General features: G+C 41.1%; 1 protein-coding gene across 1 annotated transcript in view; it reads right to left on the bottom strand.

Annotated features, from left to right (window-relative positions):
* SORCS3 (sortilin related VPS10 domain containing receptor 3) overlaps positions 1 to 22,898 on the bottom strand; it is a 545,070-nt gene that overhangs the window by 29,992 nt on the left and 492,180 nt on the right. Inside the window, exons 17-20 of the mRNA XM_061163158.1 lie at positions 16,070 to 16,183; positions 12,878 to 13,049; positions 10,319 to 10,505; positions 3,763 to 3,896 (exon numbers count right to left, since the gene is read on the bottom strand). Coding sequence (XP_061019141.1) covers positions 3,763 to 3,896; positions 10,319 to 10,505; positions 12,878 to 13,049; positions 16,070 to 16,183 — 607 coding nt within the window. The remainder of the gene's footprint in view (positions 1 to 3,762; positions 3,897 to 10,318; positions 10,506 to 12,877; positions 13,050 to 16,069; positions 16,184 to 22,898) is intronic.

The following is a 22,898-nucleotide window of genomic DNA, read 5'->3' as shown; positions in this document are numbered from 1 at the left end:
CAAAATTAGAAATGAAAATGGAGAGATCACAACAGACAACACTGAAATACAAAGGATCATAAGAGACTACTACCAGCAGCTCTATGCCAATAAAATGGACAACTTGGATGAAATGGACAAATTCTTAGAAAAGTATAACTTTCCAAAACTGAACCAGGAAGAAATAGAAGATCTTAACAGACCCATCACAAGCAAGGAAATCGAAACTGTCATCAAAAATCTTCCAGCAAACAAAAGCCCAGGACCAGATGGCTTCACAGCTGAATTCTACCAAAAATTTAGAGAAGAGCTAACACCTATCTTACTCAAACTCTTCCAGAAAATTGCAGAAGAAGGTAAGCTTCCAAACTCATTCTATGAGGCCACCATCACTCTAATTCCAAAACCAGACAAAGATGCCACAAAAAAAGAAAACTACAGGCCAATATCACTGATGAACATAGATGCAAAAATCCTTAACAAAATTCTAGCAAACAGAATCCAACAACATATTAAAAAAATCATACACCATGACCAAGTGGGCTTTATCCCAGGAATGCAAGGATTCTTTAATATCCGCAAATCAATCAATGTAATACACCACATTAACAAATTGAAAGATAAAAACCATATGATTATCTCAATAGATGCAGAGAAAGCCTTTGACAAAATTCAACACTCATTTATGATTAAAACTCTCCAAAAAGCAGGAATAGAAGGAACATACCTCAACATAATAAAAGCTATATATGACAAACCCACAGCAAGCATCACCCTCAATGGTGAAAAATTGAAGGCATTTCCCCTGAAATCAGGAACAAGACAAGGGTGCCCACTCTCACCACTACTATTCAACATAGTGTTGGAAGTTCTGGCCACAGCAATCAGAGCAGAAAAAGAAGTAAAAGGAATCCAGATAGGAAAAGAAGAAGTAAAACTCTCACTGTTTGCAGATGACATGATCCTCTACATAGAAAACCCTAAAGACTCTACCAGAAAATTACTAGAGCTAATCAATGAATATAGTAAAGTTGCAGGATATAAAATTAACACACAGAAATCCCTTGCATTCCTATATACTAACAATGAGAAAACAGAAAGAGAAATTAAGGAAACAATACCATTCACCATTGCAACAAAAAGAATAAAATACTTACGAGTATATCTACCTAAAGAAACAAAGGACCTATACATAGAAAACTATAAAACACTGATGAAAGAAATCAAAGAGGACACAAACAGATGGAGAAACATACCGTGTTCATGGATTGGAAGAATTAATATTGTCAAAATGGCTATTCTACCCAAAGCAGTCTATAGATTCAATGCAATCCCTATCAAGCTACCAACGGTATTTTTCACAGAACTAGACCAAAGAATTTCACAATTTGTAGGGAAATACAAAAAACCTCGAATAGCCAAAGTAATCTTGAGAAAGAAGAATGGAGCTGGAGGAATCAACCTGCCTGACTTCAGACTCTACTACAAAGCCACAGTCATCAAGACAGTATGGTACTGGCACAAAGACAGAAATATAGATCAATGGAACAGAATAGAAAGCCCAGAGATAAATCCACGAACCTATGGACACCTTATCTTTGACAAAGGAGGCAAGGATATACAATGGAAAAAGGACAACCTCTTTAACAAGTGGTGCTGGGAAAACTGGTCAACCACTTGTAAAAGAATGAAACTAGAACACTTTCTAACACCATACACAAAAATAAACTCAAAATGGATTAAAGATCTAAATGTAAGACCAGAAACTATAAAACTCCTAGAGGAGAACATAGGCAAAACACTCTCCGACATAAATCACAGCAAGATCCTCTATGACCCACCTCCCAGAATATTGGAAATAAAAGCAAAACTAAACAAATGGGACCTAATGAAACTTAAAAGCTTTTGCACTACAAAGGAAACTATAAGTAAGGTGAAAAGACAGCCCTTAGATTGGGAGAAAATAATAGCAAATGAAGAAACAGACAAAGGATTAATCTCAAAAATATACAAGCAACTCCTGAAGCTCAATTCCAGAAAAATAAGTGACCCAATCAAAAAATGGGCCAAAGAACTAAACAGACATTTCTCCAAAGAAGACATACAGATGGCTAACAAACACATGAAAAGATGCTCAACATCACTCATTATCAGAGAAATGCAAATCAAAACCACAATGAGGTACCATTACACACCAGTCAGGATGGCTGCTATCCAAAAGTCTACAAGCAATAAATGCTGGAGAGGGTGTGGAGAAAAGGGAACCCTCTTACACTGTTGGTGGGAATGCAAACTAGTACAGCCGCTATGGAAAACAGTGTGGAGATTTCTTTAAAAACTGGAAATAGAACTGCCATATGACCCAGCAATCCCACTTCTGGGCATACACACTGAGGAAACCAGATCTGAAAGAGACACGTGCACCCCAATGTTCATCGCAGCACTGTTTATAATAGCCAGGACATGGAAGCAACCTAGATGCCCATCAGCAGATGAATGGATAAGAAAGCTGTGGTACATATACACCATGGAATATTACTCAGCCATTAAAAAGAATTCATTTGAACCAGTCCTAATGAGATGGATGAAGCTGGAGCCCCTTATACAGAGTGAAGTAAGCCAGAAAGATAAAGAACATTACAGCATACTGACACATGTATATGGAATTTAGAAAGGTGATAACGATAACCCTATATGCAGAACAGAAAAAGAGACACAGAAATACAGAACAGACTTTTGAACTTTGTGGGAGAATGTGAGGGTGGGATATTTCAAAAGAACAGCATGTATACTATCTATGGTGAAACAGATCACCAGCCCAGGTGGGATGCACGAGACAAGTGCTCCGGCCTGGTGCACTGGGAAGACCCAGAGGAATCGGGTGGAGAGGGAGGTGGGAGGGGGGATCGGGATGGGGAATACATGTAAATCCATGGCTGATTCATATCAATGTATGACAAAACCCACTGGAAAAAAAAAATAATAATAATAATAATAAAAAAAATTAAAAAAAAAAAAAAAAAAGAAAAGACCTTGGTGCTGGGAAAGATTAAAGGCAGGAGGAGAAGGGGATGACAGAAGATTAGATGGTTGGATGGCATCACTGACTCAATGGACATGAGTTTGAGTAAACTCTGGAAGTTGGTGATGGACAGGGACGCCTGGGGTGCTGCAGTCTATGGGGTCGCAAAGTCAGACACAACTGAGTGACTGAACTGAACTGAAGTGACCTTCTCGATGTGTGTGTGTGTGTCTTAGTTGCTCAGTCATGTTCAACTCTTTGCGACCCATGGACTGTAACCTCCAGGTTCCTCTCTCCATGGGATTCTCCAGGCAAGAATGCTGGAATGCGTTTTCATGCCCTTCTCCAGGGGATTTTCCCAACCCAGGGATTGAACCCCAGTCACCTGCATTGCAGGCAGATTATTTACCATTAAATGACTTTCTTGATGTTATACACCTAATGAGTAGAAAGGCTAGGATTAAAAAAAAAAAAAAAACAGAGCAAAATGAATATTAGAAAAATTGGTCAGAGGAGCGAGAACAACCAGGTTTGTATAATCTTTTCTTTCTTAGGATTATTTGAAGTTCTCTTGTTATAGCAATGAACTTGGTGTGGGAAGGTATGTCATATTCATTGCCATGGATTTCAAGCTTATCTGTTATTGCCCACATCCCCCTGTGATCTCAGCATCAAACAGAAGTTAGAACATGGGAACATCTAAGCAGATACCAATCAGAAAGGGTCAAATCTAAGCAGATACTAATTGATAAGGGCCAAACCTTTGTACTATTGCCGAACCACCAGAAATACGTAAGAGTTCCCAGTTGGCTGGGCCACACAACTGCACTGATGTTGACCTCCTTATTTCTTATGGCAACAAATGGAACTCGGAGATGAACATGCTCCACAGGACCTAAGGGAAAAAGGAGAACAATGTCAGTGTTTCTATTCCTGAAATAAACAAAAGCTCACCTTCCCAGAATCTTTATCTTTACCATCACCTATAATAAAACAACAATCGCAAACTCACAGATGTTGAGATGTGTGTGTATGTGTGTGTGTATGTGCTTGAAATGAAGCACTGCAAACAACAGGGAACTCAATTCGGGCTTCAGATTGAGTGACATCTGAACTTAACTTCCATCTGATGATCCCAACCACAAATGCTTATGAACCACAAATCTAAGGACAAAGCTAGTTTACCGGACACTTAGCCAATAAATAGGAAGATAAAGAGCGATCTCTTGCATGTCTGCTGATTAGCCTGTATTGTGATTGGGGGTCGGTGCATTGTATGGAGGCCTCTGCATTATCCTCAATTGTTAATTGGTCCCATCTTGTTCAACAATCGGCCATTGTGCCTGTCATCTGCACAACTTAGTGGGTGTCATTCAGAAGCTGGCAGGGCTGTATTCTAAAAAGGAAAAAGCCTGTCTCCTTAAATCGAAGAGAAATAAATGCCAGGTTCCCAAATAATAATAATTTTAAAAGCTGTTTGCCAAAAGGTGACCAAACTCTTCTTTTTTGCTCCTCAGAAAACTGATGTAAGCAGTCTCAAGCTCTAAACTAGCAAGTAAGACAATAGATTGGAACCCATTCTATGCATAATAAGTGAGAATTTTAATTTAATTCATTTTCAAAATAATATGAGAGGAGGAAAACACTGAAGAAAAATGTTAATGAGTCAGCACTGCATTTGTGGGGCAGATATGTTATTTTTTTTAACTCCGTGGGATTTTCTCCCCAGCCCTTACCCCTTTCTTTTTCGTTTTCTTTTTTTCCTCACCCACTTCCTTTCCTCCCTTTGCTCCCTTCCTCCACTTTTCCCTTTCTTACATCCTTTCTACTTCACCAGATCCAACTAAAATGTTCTGGTTATCTGCCCACACTTTGCTGGAACACATTTTCTAGTTTCTAACATGATAATGTTGAAGAGCTAAAGTAACTAAAGGTCACAGCTGTAGCAAGGACATCTCTTTATCCTTGGGACCTTGAGTTCTTCTCATGGGTGGGGCATTTTCCAGGCCACCAGGCCTTCACTAATGACATCCTTGGTTATTTTGGAGATGGCTCAGTTTAAAAGGCAGAAAGCAGAAAGATACTTTTTACTTCTGCTCCTATTTAATTTTAGCTGTATGACCTTTTCTTCTATTTTACAGAAAGTGAAAGTGAAGTCGCTCAGTCGTGTCCAACTCTTTGCAACCCCATGGACTGTAGCCTACCAGGCTCCTCTGTCCACAGAATTTCCCAGGCAAGAGTACTGGAGTGGGTTGCCATTTCCTTCTCCAGGGGATCTCCCCAACCCAGAGATCGAACCCAGGTCTCCCGCATTGTAGGCAGACGCTTTACTGTCTGAGCCACAGGCTGTCACACGGTCCTTTGCCTTCCTTACAGAAATAAGAACATATGAAGGTGATCTGGGGATATTAAAAGTATCACATAGCTAATTATGGGCTGACACTATTTCCACCACCACCACACTATCATGGCTCCTGTTTATCACTGGGTTAAAGTCTCTCTTACAAGACTGGGCATTATTGTGAATCACATTCATACCTCCTGGTGTCATAGGTAAATTTATATCGGGAGAAAAGGTGTTTGGACAGGAACTGAGATCAGATGAGGAGATCAGCCAGACCTGCTTGCCACTGTCCCGATGGTATTTTTCTGAACAATCAACAAAGTATTCAAGAATCTGTGTATCTACTGTGTGAAAACACGCTCTGCTTGCAGCTCTCTCAGCTGACCCCAAGCATACAGCATTTCAAGATTTCTTCTAACAAATAATTTCAAACCTGTCACTTCAGATATACATTTGGCTAAAGGCTTAATTATTTTCAATTAGTAAGTCTGGTTTGATTGTGGGCTAGAATTTAAACAATACAGGTGTGAGAAAATACTGGCTACTTTTCATTTCTTCACTCAATTTTAGGAGTTCATCTGGTTAAACTCTCTTTGCTGTTTGTGTTTTATTGATCTTTGTGGAAGAGAATATGGCAATGGGAAGGGTTCCCTGACCAGGCCATATCCTCGGAGGGAGATGAGAAACCTGGGTCTTACTTTAACACCTCTGAGTCCTTCTTCATGCCCACATTCAGATTTCTCACTCTCCCTGAGATAGGAATAGAGTCCCTTTATCCTCAAGGTCAATGCTTCTATTTTGTTTTTTAATTGAAGTATAGTTGATTTACAATATTGCATTAGTTTCAGGTGTAAGCAAAGTGATTTAGTTATACATACATACCTACATACATACATATATTCTTTTTTCTATTCTAGGTTATTATAAGATATTGAATACAGTTCCCTGTGTTGTGCAGTAAATCCTTGTTGCTTATTTATCTTATATACAGTAGTGTGCATCTGTTATCACATACTTCTAATTTACCCCCACCCTATTCCCCTTTGGTGAACATAAGTTTGTTTTCTATGTCTGTGAATCTGTTTCTGTCTTGTAAATAAGTTCATTTGAACTATATTTTAGATAATGCTCCTATTCTTAGCTCTCTCCCTCAAAATGTGCAGAGCCCATCCTGCGGGCCAGCTCATGAGAAACCTGCACTTTTTCGACATTGCTATGATTCGCAGCACTGGACAGGCTTCTCAGTTTTCTGCTACACAGACATCTCCACTCATCTAAGACTTACATTGTTGGGTATTTTGATGCCCTCAAATATAAAATGAGACCTCCTTCTCCCTACTGTGTCAGTCTCTCAGTCTTATTTGACTCCTTGTGACCTTATGGACTGTAGCCTGCCAGGCTCCTCTGCCCATGGAATCTTCCAGGCAAGAATACTGGAGTGGGGTGCCAATTCCTATTTCAGGAGATCTTCCCGATTCAGGGATTGAACCTGCGTCTCTTACGTTTCCTGCATTGCCAGGTGAGTTCTTTACCACTAGCGTCACCTGGGAAGTCCTCTTCTCACTAAATTCATGCCAAACACAAAAGGGGTGGAGCTTCCATGAATTAGAACACCATCAAGCACAGCCACATATATGCTAGTTTCAGGACAAGTACTTTGGGGTAAACATAATCTCAAGGAACAACACGAAACAGCTTTTTAGAGCAAAGAACCTGAGCCAGAAGCTCCAGGCTTCAATCTAGAGATAAACCATGGATTGGAGAGAAGAGAGCTGGGAAGATTCAGAAGGGAATACAGGAAACTCCTAAAATTCTCACTGTCAAAGAGTGTTCTTTTTAATAAAAATCTAATAATCTGTGTGAGATTGGTTATTATGGGTGGCTAATAGCTACTTTTGTTAGCTAATGGCCCAAGGTGAGGACAAGAGCAGTTTCCACTATAATAACTGTCTGATAAATGCAGCCATGATTGATTTGGAGGGAATTATGAGCAGAATAAAAGTTTCAAGGAACATTTCCTCCTTCATGCCCATAACCCACAATATAAACCTGTTCCTTGTTGTTGTTTTTTTTCCACTGAAGTACACTGGTCTTTGTGCCCAGCAGACAAGGTCCACTCTTGGGAGAATTAGGAACATGGGTGGGGCAGGTCGCTGGAACAGAGGAAAGTGAATTTGTTTTTAAAAAAGACCTGTGTGTAAGACTGGCCCTTTTCTGGCATAAGGGAACTTGGCTCTGAGAGTGTTTCCAGTCAACAGCTAGCTGATAGGACTGGTTCACTCTGCCTAGAATTTTTTTTTTTTTTTAAGGCAATAATATGGTTTATTCTAGGGCTTCCCTGGTGGTTCACATGGTCAAGAATCTGCCTGCAATGCAGGAGATCTGGGTTTGATCCCTGGGTCAGGAAGATCCCCTGGAGAAGGGAATGGCTGCCCATACCAGTATTTTTGCTGGAGAATTCTGTGGACAGAGGAGCTGGTAGACTACAGTCCATGGAGTGGCAAAGAGTTGGATATGACTGAGAGACTAAGCGCACACACATACATGTTTATTCTGAAAAAAATATTTTCCTCAGGAAGTCTGGAAATTTTGTGCACTAGGCAGAGGGTGGCTGTCTGATCAGTCCTCAGTAGCAGCCACGGCCACTGAGTTTGCAGTGAGCTTTCCTGGTAAACAGCCCTTCACACGTGTTGCTCTAACTCATTGCTGGAGGAATTATGCATGTCCTGTGGGACTCCATGGGAGAGGACTCTTGGAAATTTGCACTTTGTTTCCTACAGGCTTTGTCCCACAGGCCTTTTCTCTTTGTTGATCTTGCTCTGCTGATCAGTGTAATGAATCAAAGTCTGAAGTATGACTATATGCTGAGACTTACAAGTCCTTCCAGCAAATCACTAAATCTGGGAGAGGATGTCTTGGGGACCCTGACACATACACATAATCCAATTTGATTCTCAGAGCCTCACCATAATCTAAATATTATAGAAGAGGGATCACAAGTCTGTAAAGACTAAGAAAGTTGACAGATATTAAACATTTCACAAAAGGATATGATCAGTATTCAAATACAGGTCTTTTTTGCTCTAAACTTGGCTTGTAAACACCCTGCACACAACCCACCTGGGTTTCTGACTTGGTGCTGCTGGCACAGAAATATTATAGATGGTGTGGTGTGATTATCACCACTGGGCGATTGATGGCCCATTTCTAGCAGTGCTTTCCCTCCCTCACCGGAATGTAAACTCTACAAGGGTGGAGCCATCTTTCTATTACTGTCCCCAGTATCTAGCAATATATTAAGAACTCAACAAATAGTCATTGAATAAATTAGTGAATGACTGGATGTGCTATTTGTAATTCCTATTTACTACTATTGCAAGAGACCTATGGAGCAAGGTGCCAGTTAGAATTAAGCCATTTTAAAACTGAAGTTCAGAAGATTCAGAGAAGAAACCACTTATCTCATGGTCCAGTAGCTCGGTGTCCTTAAGGATATATTGTCCAGGTCTTTCTCCATGCACTTCCCTCATGGCTGCTGGTCCTTATACTATTAGTGTAACCAGAACGCTAGGAGACCAGCTAGGTCACTGTTTGCCAGGGACTTTTTAAGTGTAGGTTGTTTATATTTTTACTGAGTTGTTAATAGAAAAAGTGTCTCTTATGTTCACCTAGGTTCTTTTAAAGCATTTAATTTTCACCATATGTAGCATGTATGAGTGTGTGTACTCAATCGCTCAGTCATGTCTGAAACTTTGAGAGCCCATGGACTGCAGTCCGCCAGCCTCCTCTGTCCATGGGATTATTCTGGCAAGAACACTGGAGTTTTGTTGCAATTTCCCCCTCCAGGTGATCTTCCCAACCCAGGGATTGAAACTGCATCTCCTGTGACTCCTCCACTGGCGGGCAGATTCTTTACCACTGAGCCACCTGAGAAGACCATCAGATATAGCATAGCCTCTAAACTATTGTGGGGTATATAAGTAAAAACTACAGTAGTCCTTAGACCCATGATTATCACTATGAAGTATAGGAAACCAATAACAGTCCCAAAACAACATTTCCTTAACCCAACATTTTAAATCATATTTAAATTTATTTATTTCAATTTATCTAAGTCAAGTTCCAGGATATCGAAGACAGAAAATACATCCAGGACTAACACACTACTTTGGAACTTCAACTGTTTGGTGTGTTCCCTGGTGACTCAGACAGTAAAGAATCTGCCTGTGATGTGGGAGACTGGGGCTCAATCCCTGGGTTGGGAAGATCCCTTGAAGAAAGGAATGGCTACCCACTCCAGCATTCTTGCCTGGAAAATTCCATGGACAGAGCGCCTGATGGGCTACAGTCCCTGGGGTAACAAAGAGTCAGATACGACTGAGCGACTAACACTTTCACTTTTCAAGCAACAGCCAACAACCATGAAACAAATTCTAGGACAACAAAACTGTTGGGGAGTTCTTAGAATTATTTACATCTGGGATAAACTTGAAGTAACCTTGGGTGTAAGAATTAAGTTATTTTATGTGTTCAGTTCTACATTTAAAACAATTTGGGCATGTGTTTCTTTAATCCTTCTTTGGCTATTTCAACAGAGGGAACAATTTACTTTGATTTGTGCCGCCTTCACTCAGAGTAGCTTGAAAATGAGCCTGTGGCTGGGAACCAGATGACTTCTCTCTTGCTCTATTTTAGCAGCCTCCAATGCAACAGACTTTTACCTGAAGATGTGTTTGCATGCGCACACTTATATCAGAACAGAGTGGAGCTGAAAAGGAGAGACTAGGTGGTAACACTTTCCAAACTTTCAAAATAGTCCGTCTACTTCAGCATCATGAAACGCCAACACGGATGAACTCACATCTGTCATTTGTGGTAGTAGTCATACCAATTCCAGCTCAGCGAGGGATCTCAGGAAGTCTGAACAGAAGAAGTAGTCAACCGGGAGCAGAGGGGTGGCTCAAGCTACTTACAAACCACGTGCAGGAAGAGGACCGCTGTATCTGAGCCTAGGCTGTTCTCCGCATAGGCCGTCACCTGGAAGATGCCTGCACTCTTGTACACATGCTTGATGCCGTCCTCAATGGGACTGAAATTAGCGTAGGACACTGCAATCCCGTCCCCAAAGTCAAGCTGGATGTTTGTCCTTTGGAGGTCACCCTGCAAAGGGGAATAGCAGCTGGCCTGGGTCCATTTCCATGGTCCAGCCCGACTCCTCTCTGATGCTTGGTCCTCTGCCTTCGGCATCACCCCTTGAGGCCTGAATCTCCCCCAAACACCCTCCTGAAACACTCTCAACACAAACATCAGACTCCTATCTGATAGCTACTGGGCACTGCAAACAGGTACTATGGGTCTACTGCCCTTGTATGCCCAAACTCAGGTAGCCCGATGTGGCTGATATTAGCAATTACAGAGAAGGTGGAGCCTCTGTGAAGCTCTGAAGTGGGGAAGCCAAGGGCGTCCCTCGCGCTCTCATACACATTAATTGTTCCTCTCTTGTTTCATGATAATAATAATAGTAGTACTAACAGCTAACACTGATAAAACTTCTTTTCAGTTCAAAGCAATTAGTCCCCTCATAACTCTAAAATGTAGAAAGTATTACTGTTCCCATTTTAGAAATAAGGACAGAAATAAAGGAATTAGACCAAAGTCTCTGTAGCCAATAGTGAAAGAGCCAAGTTTTGAACCCAAGTAGCCTGGTGTCAGTACTCTCAACCACCATGCTATTATTAAAATTTTCCTATTTTTTAGTATTTATCATTAGGTTCCAAGCATTATGCTAATCACTTAGCACATATTATATAATACCACCTTCAAAATAACTGTGAGAAAAGATGATTATCTCCATTCTACAGATAAATACTGCATAGCAGCTGAAAATATACCTGTGCTCTGTTGATCGTGGGTTTCCCTAAACTTGCCTAAGCCCCCTCTTCCCTGAAGCATTTTTTGACCATCTCAGCTCACAGGTATTTCTGCCTCGAGGGATGCCAAGAGCCACCTAGGTTCACCTGAAGTGGTGATGTCAGTGGTTTAGTTGAGTGCATCTTGCCGTCATCCGAAGTTGATCCTTAGCTTCCTAAGAGCTGATACTGAACCCCACCCTTTCTTGTACTTCATTGTACTTTGGTACATTGTACTTTCTTGTACTTCATCCCACTAGATTGGACTGACACTTTGGATAAATTCAACTGAACCTAACCATAAGATAAGGGTTCTAGATGAAAAAGAAGAATCAAGTTTCTCTGCTTATTTACAAAGATTGTTGATGGAGAAGAAAAAAGAGAAATACATCATTTTGGAATGATGAGCCAATTCTCCTGCCCAGTGAATGTGCATTCATCACACTTTCACTGTCTCTTCCCCCGTGGCAACTCAGATGTGAGTAAAATACTGATAGGTGCTACCTTGCCCCCAACACAATGTCAACTACCCTTGAGTTTATGAATATAAATTAAAGTGGAAATGAACTGAAGGCAATTCAAATGGATAAGATCATGGCTCTTCACATCCATTCAAGAGAAGGTTTTAATAGAGCTGATCCTGGAAACTCCCTAGTGGGAATGTGATAATGACCTCCTCTAAATATTAAAGTTCTTTAATTTAAGCACCCAGGGTGGATGAAGGCTAAAGAAACTGCCAACCCAGGATAAGGAGCCCTCACTGTCCAGGCCAGACTTTAAAGATCTCTAAAGTATTCACAGTTAGGGGATGAGGGGGTGGAGAAACACTCCTGGCCTGCTTTGGTCTCTTTCCAAGATCTCAAGAGCACATAGTAATTTGCATTTAAATATAGATGGTTTTGTAAATCAGGCAAACTTCGTTGCCCAGTGCCTCAGCAAGGAGTGCCTGAAAACTTCCCTGGTTTGGAAACAGATGAAACAGCTCATATAGGAAGCAAAGACGCATACAGCAGAGCTATTCTATCCAGAATGAATGAATACAGTCTGATTTTGCTCCCCAGACTGCAAATGACCTAAAAAGTGAACTAATGGAGCAGGCAGCTGATGGAAAGTCAATTCATATGACATTCTTTAGAAAAATAAGTTTAGAGGATTGGGATCACCCTCCCCCATCCTCACACTCATACTTTCAAGACTCTCTAGAAGTCTTGTGGGCTTTTCTAATTAGTGGGGTTAAGGGTAAAAGAAAAAAATAAGGATCCTGGAACAAACAGGAGAAATGTGAATTCCATTCTGGCAATGTTTATAGTATACAGTCTAATGATAATTAAGAGTCCTTCAACAGTGCAGGCCCTAAAGGGGTACCTCAAAGAATATATTCAGATCTGCACCTGCTCAGAGACAAGGGGACCCCCTTTGGCCTAGGTCTGTATTGTGGGATGAAGGGAACTGGGTCCCTAAACATCCCAAGCCCTCTTTTACCCCTTCCATCTTATCACACAAGTGTTGCCTCTCACTATTGACTTTGATTTAAGGACTAGTGGGAACACAAGATCTTTCTTCCCTTCCCATCTGGATGTGGGAAATGACCCGTTTGTGAGTTCTGACCTCAGAGCTCCCTACCTCCTCCATGAGGATGATGAAGGTTGCATTGTGTCCCTGCTCCGCCACCAGGCGCCCATCGGTCGTCACCACGTGGAGGCCATGAGGGGCTTTTCCAGGGCACATCTGGGCCTTGGCGGTGTACTTCTCCCTCAGGCCGTCTGTGCAGTTGTTGGACACTATTCGCCGGTACCTAAAGGGTATTGATCATTGTCAGTGGTGTGGTTTATCACATGTATGTGTGCTCGTGTGAAGCACGTATGGTAGAGTGTGCAAGAAAGCAAGAGTGAGACAGAGATTCCACACAGTTGCGCTTGACATCTGAGTCCCAGAGAAGACAGCCATTTAGGAAGCTAAACAAATGCTGAGAAGCCGCTATCCCTTCATCTCAGGAAGAGCAGCTCTTTAAACACTATTATCGATCCTACCTGGTGAACCACGGATCAGATCAGTGTCTAAACCAGCCAAGAAAAATCAATATCTGACTCACGCACGAGGCAGGAGGTGGCAGATCCACTGGTCTAGGGAAGCAAGAAAGCAGGTTCTTCTCCCTGTGAGGGAGACACTTGTTCCTACCTCCCTGAGGCCAGAAAGCAGCTAGAAGATCAGCCTTCTTCTAACTCTGATTACTCAGGAAGCCTTTTCCTGTCTTCCCTTGACCCTCAGGACACCATCGCATCCCCTAACGCCTACCAGTTCTTACTCTGGAGCCACTGGACTCTTTTATAGCAGATTTTCTCTCCTTGCTAATATTTCATTTCCCATTCATCGCTAATACCAGACCAGAAGCACAAGTGTGAAACCTCTGCTTGATCCTGCTGTGGTAAAACTGTCTCAGAGAAGAAGCCGGCATGGGAAAATCTCCCCATCAGCAGTGACCTTCTAAGGGAAGAGCATCTTTGGGCATGGTGATAACATGTCATCTCTCTTGACCACTGACCCAAGCATGTGAAGCCAAGGCAAGAGCTTGCCCACAGCCCTGACCTGCATGATGGACTTTATTTCCAGGCATATCACTATCTGTAAAGCTGCATAAAATCAATGTTCTGGTAAAACCACATAAATTAAATGCACCACAGACACCACTACCATCTTCATCGTCATCCTCACACCACATCTTCTTCCACTCTGCGTGTCAGGAGTAATTAACCAGTCTAACCACGTTGCCTTCTTCTGGTGGCCTTGAAAGCAAATTTCTGTATGAATGATATTGGTCCTCCACTGTACCTGATATTGTGTCTCTCCCTGACCCCCACATACTGCTGAACTACTAGCCCAACATCTTCATCAGATCTCAAGAGGATGTCAATCAAGTGTTATATGTAGTTACTGCTAATGTGAACTTATAGTATATCCTCTTGTAGACACATATTATTTTAATTGTCAACTGAGTTCACAGCGGGTCCAGAGCTGCCCTGTCTAATACGCTCATCACTTTTCACCTGTGGCTACTCAGCACTTAAAATGTGGTTAGTGGTGCTCACTGAAATGATAAGAATATATAGTTAAGTAAAATATATTATTAAATTAATTTCACTTAAAATATTTTTCAGTGTGGATATTAGAAATTTTTAAGTTATATATGTGACTCATAGTAGAGTTCTTTCAATTAGTACTGGTCTATATAATCAAATTTTTGTAATCTATAGCTTCTTGCTGACCTTTATTCATTTAGAATATCCTGAGCTTTACCTGTGATAGACATTTTGGAGGATGTCACATCTTAATGTACACTTCATATCATCCACTCTTGCTCTTTAACTATGGCCAGCTGGTGGATGATTTGTAATAGAAGCCAACATCTAAATAACCTAGAGGTATGTGTAGGCATTTTTAGAGAACCTTTAAAAAAAAAAATAGTAGTTTTTCCCTTTTATCTTCTTGATTTATTTGTTTGGCTGTTAGCGGTTTTGGCACACGGACCTTGCTTAAAATTGGGTCCACATATCACATGATCATACCAGAAGCCCTAATGCAATTACCTTCTTGTTATGTCCAGGTGTGCTCTGGCTGACCCCTGGCCTAACTGGTCATATATGCCTGTTACATTTCTCTTCCTCAAACTTCAGAGCACTTTATTCTCCAACACCTCATGTCTTTAAATTTCACTCTGCAGGATCTGTAGTTTGAGTGACTTAACTTCCAAGACAGTCATCTACAATAAAATTATGTCAACAGTGCTTAAACCTCAGCTCAGATCCCAAGAATAGCTCCCTAAGAACCAAATATTTGGCTGAAATATTGTATACTTCTCAGAGTATCTCAGACCACCTGATACATCTCTTCCATCATGTTTTTTCTTCTCTCTAGACATCAGTTATGCAGGTAGTACTCTGGCCACTATTTTACAAACAGGTAAAGTAAAAATAATAAGATGGTGAGTAACTTGTGTGAGACGTTAGAAGATCCATCCACTGGAAGAGTTGAGACTGGATTCTAGTCCCTTGTTACTCAAAGATGAGTGCTGGGACCAGCAAAGACAACAATGTGTGGGAGTTTGTTGAAATAAAGAATCTCAATGCCACTGTAGATCGCATAAATTAGGAGCTGCCTTTTAACAAGATCCCCAGGTGATTCATAGCACATAAAAATTGTAAAAACACTGTCTTCAGCCACCAATCTGCTTTCCAAATCTGTACTTGGTCACGGAAATGGCAAAGTAAAGGGGAAAGACAACAAATCATGGCAAATTTTTTTTCAAGCATCTGAGGAAGTAATAAGTAACAAAAAAGAGAAACATACATAATTTGACAATTAGAGAAAGTGTGCCTTGAGCTTCTTATTCCAGGAGTTCCCAGGATGGGACTGTGACTTTCCATTCTGTTTCCATCATTGGTCCACAAGAGCTTCAGCTCATCTATCACTAAAGAGCACCATAATATCTGCACACCACTTGTGTTAATTTATTTCTATCAGGGTCTGGAAAACATGGTGGCATCTCCTTCCAGAAGAGAAGACCTGACTAAAATAACAGCTATGATATTTCAGAGGCAAATAGCAAAAGGTATTGAAATCTGGGTAATAAGAAATCTCTTCTATGTTCAAAAAAGGTCTCAGCTAAAGAACCCCTTGACTTTCTTCAGAAGCCACCTGCTATAAACAGACTCTGTCTATGTTCTTTCTTGCTTCAGTAGCAATGCTCCTCTGATTCCAACCTAGTGAATAGTGAAATAGGAAGACAGTGAGTGGGGTTCCTTCAGGTAAATTACTTACCCAGTACTGTTAAAGTAGCTTTGACCAAGGCTACAGTCCTTAGATGGAGATGCTGGATTGTACCAGAAAGCAGGGACACACTGGCTCTCTCCATGTCTCTCATAGCCATAGTCACTGTCCAGAAAATAAACATTGAATACTGCTGTAGATGCACAAATGTGAAAATACCCACAAACACATATAAACACAAATATATCTCTCTAACCATCCCCAAAGCCAAACACATTCTTTAAATATTCCCAGTAGGAGCAAAATTCATGCTTTGAAAACAGATTTTCAGACTCAGTCATTTGGAGTCCAGTGTACAGAAGACATAGTGGATTAGCAAATGAAGAGTCCAGGTTTAAAATGTATGAATGTGTAAGGTACACTAGGTTGGGTGGGTGTGAGGGATGTCATAAGCTTAAAAGCATATTTTGGGTCACAGTGGATTTACTGAAATAAAAGATGACAATCAAGAAGATGATTTTACAAGTAAAGATTTATTTATGTGATATGGTTCTACACATTATTCCAAAATGGATTTCATTAATTTTATCTTCATTTTTTCTGGAAATTCTCTCTCAAACACATATACACATTTGCATTTGCATTCAAACTTTCCCCAACTATTTATAACACAAGCCTCCTGTTTCCTTTAGGAAACAAACAAATAAAAAATCCACAAAAGTTAGACTGTAGCTCTTCCCCATGTTTTTGTAAAACACGAGCCATAATAAAATGAAGAAAGGTCAGGTATGATCCCCTTCTTCCCTCAGCACTCCAAAATGAGGGAGTCACAGACCAGTGTGTGGTGTGAGAGGAGGGCTCCCACTGGAAATGTAAATGGTGTTGCCTTACTTCTTGAGGTTTTATAAAACTCCCAGAATTGTAAATGCCAAGGTAGAAAAAGAGTAAGAAAGTAGGCATTGCTCTTACAACCAACCCCAGGTCACTGAAGGTGGCTTCACTTGGCAGAAGTCATGTCTTTCTAAGTCAAGCATCCAAGGGTTTCCCGAAACCCACAGACATGGCAGACAATCAGGACCTCTGAATGTCAATTCACTGAGTGTTAATGAAACATGCAACAACAGGAAAATAACTCTTTCCTGACTCACTCCCCCTTTCTTTTTCTATTCCCATGTTCTTTGAGACATGATTTAATTAAATATCAATGAAAATAGAGGCAAATTGTCTATGCGGGCAACTAGGATAGGAATGAAAGGAAGAGAGGAAGAGAAGTTTAATTCTGCATTTATTTATTACATATGTGCCTTGTCCTGTGAAAGAAGGGCCATCATTCCTATTCTCAAGGGGTTTTCAGTCTTTTGGAGAGACGAAGACACCATGACTCCAATCCAACAAAAGAACAGAGGAATACAGTCTGAAGCAGAGTACAGTGTAATACAGTATGAAGCAGTACAGTTTAGAAGTACCAATTGACGGATGAGATTATATAAATATCTGCTGGGTTTGATCCCACCCTACTTCTCACAACCTTCCTCCAAACCAAACTCAGACCAATCTTTCAACCTTCTTTGTCTTTGTATTTGGTATTCCCCGGAGCTTTTGAAGCACTCTACCCTTTTCTGTATTAGCCAGTTTCCTAAGCATCATTCAATAGCTATGCCTGATGAAGCCATCCCTGCTTTCTGAGACCAAATTTTTGTGGCTCCACCATTTTGGGAAACACCAAGGCTAAAAAGGGCAGTTACTTCTGTTGGTTTTGTTCAGCAATATTAGGGTCTAGAAAAGGACACTGCAGGTCTTGAACAAATATTTAGTGGGTGAATGGTACTCTCATTGCATTTTTTGGAGAAGGCAATGGCAACCCACTCCAGTAACCTTGCCTGGAAAATCCCATGGATGGAGAAGCCTGGTAGGCTGCAGTCCATGGGGTTGCTAAGAGTCGGACACGACTGAGCAACTTCACTTTCACTTTTCACTTTCATGCGTTGGAGACGGAAATGGCAACCCACTCCAGTGTTCTTGCCTGGAGAATCCCAGGGATGGGGGAGCCTGATGGGCTGCCATCTATGGGGTTGCACAGAGTCGGACACGACTGAAGCGACTTAACAGCAGCAGAAGCACTGCATTTTAAAATAATCACACTAATTATCCCATTGCATTGGTCTATTTCTGCAGGGAGACTGTGAGCCCATGGTTAACTTCCCAGTGTGTACCACAGAGCATCCCAGGGAGCGCAAAACATGCCTGCGGAGTGAGTGTGAGCTGGAGTCATTGCAGATGGCCACACAGAAAGGTGACGCTCAAGACCAGCTTCAACAGGGTGAGTTTAAATGAAACTGGAAGAAAAGGAGAATGGGACATGTTTGTCAAGGTAATCTTTTGCCATGCCTCCCAATTAATGATTGAAGATCTTCCCCCTGAGAGTTCATATGGACTTAGTATTGTACCAGCTGCTAACAGCCCATGAAAGCCTACTTAAAATTCCAGGAACTTTGTGAGTTAGTTAAGGTTGTTAAATAGAGTTTAAATAATGATTTAAAATGTATACAAAATTTTTACTTATATTCAAAAGATAATACCTAAAACACAGAAATTCCCCATTATTATGCTGCATTTATTATTACTCTATGCAATAAATACTACCTGTAAAATGACATGATATAATCATTAGATGCTCTTGAAGTCATTTATGTCTGTGTACCTGTGTATAGTAGAAATACATGTTGTATTTCCTAATTCTTCATTCAGTGATGTCATGTTGGCAGCATGAAATCGTATATCATGGGGATATTTACAGCAATCACCAATCACTACTAATAAGGGCTTATTTACTTCTTTTTTCCTGAGAAAATTGAAAGTGAAAGTCACCCAGTTGTGTCCAACTCTTTGTGGCCCCATGGACTACACAGTCCCTGGAATTCTCCAGGCCAGAATACTGGAGTGGGTAGCCTTTCCCTTCTTTAGGGGATCTCCACAACCTGGGGATCAAAGCCAAGCCTTCTGCATTGCAGGTGGATTCTTCACCAGCTGAGCCACAAGGGAAGCCAAGAATACTGGAGTGGGTAGGCTATCCCTTCTCCAGAGGCTCTTCCCAACTCAGGAATCGAACCTGGGTCTCCTGTATTGCAGGCGACTTCTTTACCAACTGAGCTATCAGGGAAGCCCAGAGAGCCAGTAGTTAAATATTTTCCAGCACAGTACTGAATATCTGATTTCAAAGTATTATTTACCTGTAGAAGGAGTTGGGCTGTGATGAGCCTGCACTACCAGTAAATCCCCTGATAGCTTTATGCAGTAAATCTATTGAATGTCCTGTTAATCCCAGAAATATTTGTAATTTTCAAAGGAAGGGTGCTCTCTGAAGCAGCTTTATGAGGGAGAGAAATGTCACATGCCCCTTGCTCAGTGTAACCATCTTTAGCAGTAATATTCAGCTCTGCTACCTGTTAGTGATTCAGTAATTAAAGAAGGCGCACCAGCCATGCTGCTTTGCCCCAAAGAGAAAAAGCACCGCATTAATATTTAATAACATTAATGGAAACATCACTAGCTGCCCCCAAGCTGTGGGCTTCTTCATTACCTTCTGCTAAATGTATACTATTGAATAAAATCTCTCATCCTGTCCAAGTCCCCTCCCAGCTCTGAAGTTTTTATGATTTCAGCAAATAAGCAGGGCCAGCTGCTGCTCCAGCTTCCTGGGGAAAGGTGTTTTTCTCTTGAATTGTGACATTTGGAGAGAATGTACCAGAAAGTTCGATTTGCCTCAGGGAAGGAAGCTGCCACAGCTTCTGCAAACACACAGGTAGTTTTCTTTAAGAAGTAAGTCACCTCTGTGTCTTCTTTGACTGTAAATGGGTTGAGAACTTCTAAAAATTTAGGGGAAAATTGTCCATTTCCAGGGGAATGTGTGTCCTCAAAATCCCACCCAGAGAGAAGCCTCAGACAATCCTGAGAGGGGAGAGATAAAGAAAGGCTCAGAAACCAAAAAGTTTCTGCATGTCAGAAAAGGAAGGGACACTAGTATTACTTGGGTTCAATCCCCTCAGTTCACAGAATGAAAAGGAGAAGAAAAAGAGAAAAAATGACTTGTTAAAGATTGTACACAGCTGTTGGGATGTCAACCAAAGGTGATAACTGAGACTTCTGATCCCTGGCTTGCCATTAGTATAAGCCCATGAAATACGCATTTAATCATCAGTTCAGTTCAGTCACTCAGTAATGTCTGACTCTTTGTGACCCTGTGAACCACAGCACACCAGGCTTCCCTGTCCATCATCAACCCCCAGAGTTTACTCAAACTCACGTCCATCAAGTTGGTGATACCATCCAACAATCTCATCCCCTGTCATCCCTTTCTCCTCCTGCCTTCAATATTTCCCAGCATCAGGGTCTTTTCCAATGAGTCAGTTCCTCACATCAGGTGGCCAAAGTATTGGAGTTTCAGCTTCAGCATCAGTCCTTCCAATGAATATTCAGGACTGATTTCCTTTAGGATCAACTGGTTGGATCTCCTTATTGTCCAAGGGACTCTCAAGAATCTTTTCCAACACCACAGTTCAAAAGCATCAATTTTTCAGCACTCAGCTTTCTTTATAGTCCAACTCTCACATCCATACATGACTACTGGGAAAACCATACCTTTGACTATGTGGACCTTTGTCAGTAAAGTAATGTCTCTGCTTTTTAATATGCTGTCTAGCTTGGTCATAGCTTTTCTTCCAAAGAGTAAGTGTCTTTTAATTTCATGGCTGCAGTCACTATCTGAAGTGATTTTGGAGCCCAAGAAAATAAAGTCTGTCACTGTTACCATTGTGTCCCCATCTGTTAGCCATCAAGTGATGAGACTGAATGCTAAGATCTTAGTTTTTTGACTATTGAGTTTTAAGCCAGCTTTGAGGCCCGATGTCATTCTGAGCTCCTTGGAGCTGGCCAAGAAGTCATGGTCTCTGCTGGCCCAGGGGTAGGGAGTCTCCTACTCTCAGACCATGCACAGTCCCATCAAGACTCACTGATCCCAGTTCTTCCAGTCTCCCATTTGGGATTCAAGGCTCTAGGATGAGTGTTCACAGATGTCTCTGTCTCATTTTAGGAGACATTAGAGTGCGGTCGATTTGGGATCAGATAGAGGTTTTTAGCAGACACAGCATGAACACTCAGCAAAGAGAAGCAATCACAACAAAAACAATGGAATAATAATAAACAAATCATCATTTTGTAAGGCATAAGCCTAAATGCAGCATAGAAGTAGAAAGATAATTATATCCAAACCATTTCAGAAATGGTTTGAAAAACCAAACAATCATGGCTCAAGTTTTTCTCCTAATCTAACACCAAGCTACCTATCTGCCCTTACCCCTCTATGCATCAACAGCCTTCGTATAACTGCTTTCTTAGATATGCTGCTCATTTTCCTCATACTTACTTAGCAGCAAGTCTATATAGCTCCATCACCACCTCCTGCAGGAAGCCTTCTCTCATTACTCCAGTCCTTAGTGGGCTCTTTGTTCTGAACACTCCCAATACTTTCAGGTAGGACCAATGCTGTCCTAAAGAACTTTCTGTCTGTGCTATCCAATATGGTAATCACTAGCCACATGTGACCATTAAGCACCCAATATGTGGCTAACTGAAGAAATGAATGCTTCGCTGTTTTTAATTTTAACACAAATAACCACACATAGCTAGTAGATACTACACTGTACAGCATAGGTCTGGATCATGAAATTCAACACACAATTATACTCTTTATTATTTGCTGTCATGCTTTCTTTGTATCCAATAACTCTGGTTTATACATCTTTGATTTTTCTACAATGTGTTGTCTATAGAAAAAATACAATTGATTGGACTCTATATGCAGAATAATAAGGTTGAGTGGATTTCAGACATCCCTGAATTTATGTACAATGGCATACCCAAGTCTCTTCCCCTCACTCATCTACATTACCACTTGATAAACGCACTCTGTGGATCTGGAGCCATATTGGATATGGAGAATAACCACTAAGACATACTGAGACTTAGGACTCTGGAGTCAGACTATTATAATCTTGAGTAAATATATTAACATTTTTTGTATCTCCATCTCTTCACCTATAAAATGCCTAAAATAACAGACTCTCCTTCTGGTTGAGAGATTAAGTGAGATCATCCATCTAAAAATCTTGGCACATAGTAGATGCTCAGCAAAACTACTGCTGAGTGAGTGGTTGGATGAGTGAGTAATAAAAGAGAATAGCTAGGCATAATTTCTAGTCCACACTGGTTTCTCACTGAACAAATGCACTTGGACCTCCCGGGGGTCAACTACTTCCTAGGAGACTCCATAAGACTTGAGAGGAGACCTCTTACTCTCCCTTTTCTAACGACCCACTAGTCTGCTTATTTCTCAGGGAGGATTTGCCCCTGGCCCCTCACCAGTGCCATGATGCAGGATGCTTTAGAGTGGTTCTCTACAGTAAACCTGAGACTGGGGGATTTATGAGGCTATTAAGCAGAAACATCCATATTTATGTAAAATGCATACTTATTACTGATACCCACTCTGCATAGAAGAGTGAGAGTAGCAAAAGTCAATGAAAAGTGAAAGCCTTAGTCGCTCAGTCATGTCTGATTCTTTGACATCCCAGGAACTGTAGCCTTCCAGGCCCCCCTGTCCATGGAATGTCCCAGGCAAGAATTCTGGAATGGGAAGTCATTTCCTTCTCCAGGGGATCTTCCTAATCCAAGGATCGAACCCAGGTAATGGTTCCCTACAAATAGCTGCATCTGAGAATCTATAAAGCCTTTCTTCTCCAAGTAGAGAAGGGCTACAAGTGGAAAATACCTTTGCTTTGTGAATCCAGGCTGCACTCCTTAATTTTTTTTTACCAGAATCAAG

This window comes from Dama dama, chromosome 15, assembly GCF_033118175.1.
Source record: "Dama dama isolate Ldn47 chromosome 15, ASM3311817v1, whole genome shotgun sequence".
In the NCBI taxonomy this organism is placed as follows: domain Eukaryota; kingdom Metazoa; phylum Chordata; class Mammalia; order Artiodactyla; family Cervidae; genus Dama; species Dama dama.
Note: the sequence above shows the minus strand (reverse complement) of the source record. Positions and strands in the feature narration are given on the sequence as shown.